The 6543-nt window shown below is 41.7% G+C and overlaps 1 protein-coding gene across 2 annotated transcripts; it reads right to left on the bottom strand.

The window, feature by feature from the left end:
• Nucleotides 1–211: 211 nt before the first annotated feature.
• On the bottom strand, nucleotides 212–3534 carry dmrta2 (DMRT-like family A2). 2 transcript variants are annotated; one of them, XM_034233159.1, is made up of 2 exons: nucleotides 2634–3534; nucleotides 212–2131 (listed from the first exon to the last, which is right to left on the bottom strand). In XM_034233159.1, exons 1-2 carry the CDS (start codon nucleotides 3091–3093, stop codon nucleotides 1254–1256), a joined length of 1338 nt encoding a protein of 445 aa, XP_034089050.1. In that variant the 5' UTR covers nucleotides 3094–3534; the 3' UTR covers nucleotides 212–1253. The 2 variants fall into 2 exon arrangements, with proteins under 2 accessions (XP_034089050.1, XP_034089051.1); XM_034233160.1 differs by having other exon boundaries at nucleotides 2649–3534.
• Nucleotides 3535–6543: the final 3009 nt, after the last annotated feature.

Raw genomic sequence — 6543 nt, 5'->3', positions numbered from 1 at the left:
ATACTTAATTTATCAGTAAACACTTGCAAGCATGCTTGTTTAGATTTGCTGTGTAAATAGATTGTAGAGTTTCATCAGAAAGTGACATTTGTATATCTAGAAGGATTTTAAGTGTGTGCCATGTTGATGCTTCCCGCACAAATGAAAATGTGCGTGGGGTGTTATATTCTCATATGAGTCTCGTCTCAACACACAAAGATTATACCTTTCGTTTTTCTTTAAAATAACATTTATTTCCAGCATATTCATACAATGTGACAGCACAGCTTGTAACATTTGAAGATGAACTGACTTGATCCAGCACTTTGTCACAAAATATTTAAGGCTGACTAAAGGATAAATGAAAAGTCAAATATAGCATATAGCGTTTACCAAATGCATTATATAATACAGGCAGTTGGAAATGAACTAAACAAATATATGAGATAAGTGAAATAATAAGAAAAGAAAAGGATGGCATTTACACATCATTAGTTCAGTACATCAGGAAACAGGGTTAACATCAGTAATCTACATGTTATAATAACTTAATTTTGCCTCGTTTAATATTCCATATGTGTGTGAGAGAGAAATGCATATTTAAATCATTTGCACTTCAGTTTCACCAACCAGCTGAACATGAACATCTGATACATCATTTCTTCGTAATTATTTTTAAATCCTGCAGAAATGACATTAAAATCAGAAATAAAACTGTGTTTATTTTCTGTTTTACTTTCCCAGCTTCATTGTGGTTTATTCTGGATTTTTATAAATATCTTTTTAGCTTTAATTAATCGTGGGGAATGTCATCCAAACATATAAAATCATTTTTGGAAAATGACACATAAGTTTCCTCTCTCAGACCATTTGACTACAAGCCAGATAATCCTATTATTTACAGCAGCCTGAAGCCAAAAAAAAAAAAAACCACATCACAGATTTTTCTCCAGGAACATTCAACACTTGTGGCTACAGACACACCGCACACTAAAAACCATGGACTTTAATTAAAGGTATTATGTTAACAGATTTCACTTAACTGTATTAGGTTAATTGAAGGTGTAATGGTTTTATTTGTCATGCACAGCTACAGGTGTGCAGTGAAACACAGGTTCCTCCAACAATGCAACATAAATATATAACAAATATCAAGTTTCAACTTAATATTTTCAACTAACCAAATACAGTTATGTGACATTTGTTGACTTCATACATGTAATTAGTTTCAGTTTTTTCGGTGCAGCGAGTCTCTGAGATCAGTCCGCCTCGCCTCACTGTTTCTCCGGCGTGTTGTTGACCAGAGGCCCGTACAGACCGCTAGGGTAGCCCTGCTCCTTGTGCAACATTGTCCTGTCTCTTATCAGGTCGCTGAAGGCATAGTCCATCGGGGGTCGGAAGCCCAGGGTGGGCATCAGGCCGGTGGAGTACGGCGTCATGAAGGCCAATCCCCGGCTGTGCGCGGAGTAGGCGAGCCTCAGCGGGTTCAGACCCAGATGTGTACCCAGAGGATAGGTGCTGGGGTCGGCGAAGTGTGGAGAGTTCGGCTGCAGAGGAGAGAACGCTGATCGGTTGCTGAGCGTCATGGCACCGGGGAGCATGGGCCTCGGAAGCCCGGTAGTGGATGCAGAAGAGTGCTGGAGCTGCTGCGCGCTTTGGAGCACTCTCTCCGCCGTCCACGCCCCTTCTGCGCCGGCCTTGTTGGAGTTGGCGCCCCCGTTGTTGTTGTTGAGGATCTGCTCGATGGCCTGCACCACGTCCTTCCCGCAGCCCTGCAGCACGAGCTCCAGCACGCTCCTCTTGTGGCTCGGGAACACCCGAGTCAGGATGTCGATGGCGTTCATGTGCCGGGAGACCGCGGAGGACGGAGAGGCCTCCTGCTCGTCTTTGTCGGTCTCAGAGCCGGAGTCTGAGCCGAGGGAGCTGACGGAGCGAGGAGCTTCCCCGCCGTCTTTCCGAGGTTTGGACACCGGGGAGCTGATGAAGGACTCGCTGTCTCCGTTCTCTGAACCGGAGCCTCCGTGCCGGCCGTCCGGGGAGGAGATGCCCGGCGCAGAGTCACTCTCTGTGGAGGCTGGTTTCCCCAGAATCAGCTGAGAGGCTGCGGAGCTCTGGCTCTTTGTAAACAGCTCATACTTCTGGATACCTGAATCTGTTGACACAAGCAGGACATCACAGCGTGAGATGGGGGACACACATGCCAACATGTACTTTACATGGGAAACATTTGATCGAAACCAGATAATTAATCAGCGAAAGATTTCCCACTTTAGGAAATAAAAAAGCTAAATCAAACAGGACTTTAAAGACGCAGCACTATCAATATAAGGTATTATAATTCAACAAGCTGTAACTGGACCAGCTTCTGCCGAAAATAAAAATCACTTTTAATATGCCAGAAAAAAACCACTAGGCCTATTTACAAATCTTGTCTTGACAAGCAATTTGCAAGGTCACCAAAAATATCAAATCAATTAGATATAAAATAGGCAGCAACATCATTCATATTTAGGCTTTTACTCACAACTTTATCTCAATTTATGTTGGCTCTTACTGTGCCCTGTGTTTTAACGTGCTTTCACACCTGTAGTGCGGAGGTTTTACACAACAACTAGTGCCCTTCTTATGCTTCCACATTGATGCGTAACGCTCACCTGAGTTGCTCTCACCGGTCATGGAGGTGAACACCTCGTAGTTGGGTCGCGGCGGGATGATGCCATTAGCCGCCGCCAGAGCCAGTCCCTCCGCGGTGCCGTAAAGCATCTGCAGCTCGCGGGCCTCGTTCTCCTCCTGCGCCTGCTGCCGCCTCAGCGCCACCTGCGCCGCCATCACGCGCTGCCGCTCCGCGATGAGCGTGCACTTTGCGCACATGCAGTCCTTCCAGCGGCAGTAGCGCTTGTGGCCCTTGAGCGCGGACACGACCCCATGGTTCCTGCAGCGCGCACACTTCGGGGTGCGTGGGTATTTGTCGGAGGAGCGCAGGATGAGAGGTGTGCCGCGCAGGATGCTGTTTGCTAAGGACACCGGGATGGAGGCTGCCGCGGCCGCCGCTGCCGCTCCGGGATGCATTTGAGACGCGGAGGAGATTGAGGGATGCTCCGATCTCAGATCCATGATTGTTAGTGAACTAAAAAAATTAAGAAAAGTGCGCTCTTCTGTACGATCTGCTTTAGGTTTTCTAGTTCAGGACGCTCACATCTGCGCTGCGCTGCTCGTCATGTCGAGGCAACAGGTGAAGGTTACTGAGAATAGAACAACAACTAAACACTATGATCGTAATGCAAACTGTTCAAAGAAGTCTGCAGAAGAAGAACAAGTGAAAGTAACAAAACTGCTTTGTTCTGATCGATCTGTTTTACTATATCAGCACAACTCAGATCAACAAGTCTACTGATAATCGAGCAAAAAGAATCGTAATGTAAACTGTTCAAAGGAGCCTGCAGCAGGAGAAGAAGTCAAAATATGAAGATACTGTGGAGTTTATATCCAGGAGCGTGAAAGCAGCGACCATTCCTGCGCGCGGAGATTGTAAAGTGTCCGCGAGGATCTGCAGCCCGAGACACTAACTTCCTCCAGACTGTCAGTGGATACAGATCACCCCCCCCCCCCCCCCTCCTCTCTCTATTGTTGCTCCTACGTTTTCATTAGACAAATTTTACAACAATGTGGCGCCTGTCATTGGCCAAAGGGGAAAGGAGCAATCTGATTGGCTTTGCTCCTTTTTTTTTTTTTTAACTGTGTCCACCTGAGTTCTTATTTCCAAATATCAAGTGTTAAGAATCTGAAAGGAGTTCCCGGAAAGCTAAAAATCGATGCTGTGTATTTCCCAAAGAGATTTAATAGATTTTAAACAATGGCCTGTTCCCCCAGGCCTTCACCACGGGGCGATATGCAGCCAAATAGGACACGTATAACTAAATAGCCCTACAATTAAGAGAAATACTCGTCCTTTTTAATATCTTTCTGCAGTATTTATTCTTTAGAAAATGTTCTGTATCATGGCGACATTATTGTAAGTGTCCATAGTGTGTTTCTGCTCCTATTGACAGGCTAGAATAAGGTTTATTCCACTCAAAATAAAGATGATTCCTCGTCCACCTGCGAGGTAAGTATATCTTTTATTTGATTGATTCAAGAAGAAGCGAAATGTGATCGTTTACAAAAAGCTATGTGTGCACTGCAGACAGTTATTGACTAAAGCTGTCGATGGAGTTCAATTGTTCATTTTCTCGGCTCGGCTGAACTCCGGACTGTTTAACCACATTATTACACTTTATTATACATTATAATCTATTTCAATGGTTTAATAAAATGCACTTTTTACATTTTCTTCCATTGCTTTGGAGTAGAAACAAAAACCCCATTGTACGATTTCGTTTATGTTCCAAATAATATATAGGCTAAATGTATTCAATATGTGTAAATATCATTTTGATAAAGGACATAATTAACGTTAAATTGAGTCATGGTTTTACTGAACATGCCAAACAGGTGTTTTTGTGTTTTTATTTATACTTCAAATGTGACAATGCGTTAAAAGAAAACGGATCAATAATATCGATGTTTTTTTTAACAGTATAGCATTTTTCGATGTTCCTTAAATCAGTCTAAAAATAAACCATGCCAACAAAATAAAATATGTTTTTTAATAACTGTATTTGATCCGCTTTTCTAAACACACAGTGTATGGGTTCAATTAGCACATTAATAATTAATTACAGAAATAAAATAAACATTTCTAATAGTTTCATTATTTACAAATGTATATATTTTATATTAACGTCCTCGAAATAATTGTGTGTTAATGTTTTTCAATTATTATGATTAAAGTTATAAGCTATATTAGCATCATTATTGATTATAAGATGAACAGCCCATTAAATAAATACAATTGGAAATTAAAATATGTTATTATAATTATAATTATTTAGTATATTTGTTGCTATTATTATGACCAACATATGCATAACATAATGCTGTCCACTGGAATAATTGCCCTATAAGGGAACATAATAAAACAATTACAAATAATGGCCTAGTTATTTTATTATCGGAAATATTAGCTGTGTGCAGAAAGCATTTTCTCCATGCCCGGTTCCATCTTTTCACTTATTAATTCCTAACTGAGTGGTTTTTCTTTTAACCATCTGTCTATAATTAAACCGGGTTTCGGTTCACGTCATGCTTCCTGTTTCAGAGACTAACGAGGATGCTGCAGAGATTCAGAAGGGCAGCTCCGGAACACGCTGCTTCCTCACCTGTTCATGAAGCATGCAGCCATTTCTATTCAGATGAAACCGTTATAGATTCCTCCAACAACTCAATCAACTATTGTCTGTCCCCTTGGAGGATGGACACAACAGTCTAAGCGAAGAAGACGAAGAGGAAGAGGAGGAAGAAGAAGAAGACGACGAAGGTGCTGCAGAGAGAAATGGCTGCTCGGTGTGTGTGTGTGTGTGTGTGTGTGTGTGTGTGTGTGTGTGTGTGTGTCTGTGTGTGTCTGCATCAGTTCGTGCAGTAGTCTGTGTGTGTGTGTGTGTGTGTGTGTGTGTGTGTGTGTGTGTGTGTGTGTGTGTGTGTCTGCATCAGTTCGTGCAGTAGTGTGTGTGTGTGTGTGTGTGTGTGTGTGTGTGTGTGTGTGTGTGTGTGTGTGTGTGTGTGTGTGTGTGTGTGTGTGTGCGCGCCCTGCCTCTCTCCCGGATCTTTGTTTACTATCTGAATCACTGTAAGCAAATGCCATCTGTTTCCCTCGCGCGGTCATCTGCACCTTAATTACCTGCCAACAGGCTAATAGAGACGATATTAAAACGACATCTTTCTGACATTCAAAGTAATTATCTGCGTGAGCGAAGATCTGATGGATAAAAAAAAGCTTGGACTGCAGTGATAGTTGCAAACTGCAGAGAGGGACCTGCAGGGATTATGTGCTATCATCCGAGAAGGAAATATTTAAAAATAAAACAGGAAGCACTTCTCATCAGTCTGACTCTCAGGGTTCTGCGTGGCCGAGAGAAAACAAGAGGAAGATCCTGTAGAAAAAGCTGGTTTATCGTCAATTTAACCCAAAATATTGGATTTAAAGTCACAAGTGATGTGTGTTTTTGTAGACATTGAGACCTATTAGGGCTCTGTGTTTAATATAATCACGATTGAATTAATTCTGACGGTGCTTTAAATGAACCCTGACTCCCAGAGGTAGCCTACTTAGGCTAGTTAATAATGTTGAGGTATTTTGACTCTTGGAGTATTTCCATTTTATGCTTACTTGTACTCCACTATTTACAAGGGAAATAATGTCATTTTACTCCACTGTGTATTTAACAGATATACTTTAACAAAACGCATCCCTAACGATTAAACATGGACTTACTCTTCAAATCACAAAAGAGTCAACTAATTAAAATATCTTATAAATACTAAATCAGAACTGTGTTTGTCTACAAAAGTAAAAATGCTACTTGATGCAAGAATATTAAATGTCGCATATACAAATATAATTCTAAACACAAATAAAGGCAATTTTTATGGAAAATTATAACTTTTACGAGTAGGATTTTGAATGCA

The sequence above is a fragment of the Gymnodraco acuticeps genome, unplaced genomic scaffold (genome assembly GCF_902827175.1).
Source record: "Gymnodraco acuticeps unplaced genomic scaffold, fGymAcu1.1, whole genome shotgun sequence".
Classification (NCBI taxonomy): domain Eukaryota; kingdom Metazoa; phylum Chordata; class Actinopteri; order Perciformes; family Bathydraconidae; genus Gymnodraco; species Gymnodraco acuticeps.
This window is presented reverse-complemented; position numbering and strand designations above follow the sequence as displayed.

Bases quoted from the DNA above. Each gene is read 5' to 3' on its own strand.
- dmrta2 (XM_034233159.1), bottom strand. From the start codon at position 3,093: ATGGATCTGAGATCGGAGCATCCCTCAATCTCCTCCGCGTCTCAAATG. The intron at 2,132-2,633 runs GTGAGCGTTACG...TTGTGTCAACAG, and splicing joins GACCGGTGAGAGCAACTCAG to ATTCAGGTATCCAGAAGTAT.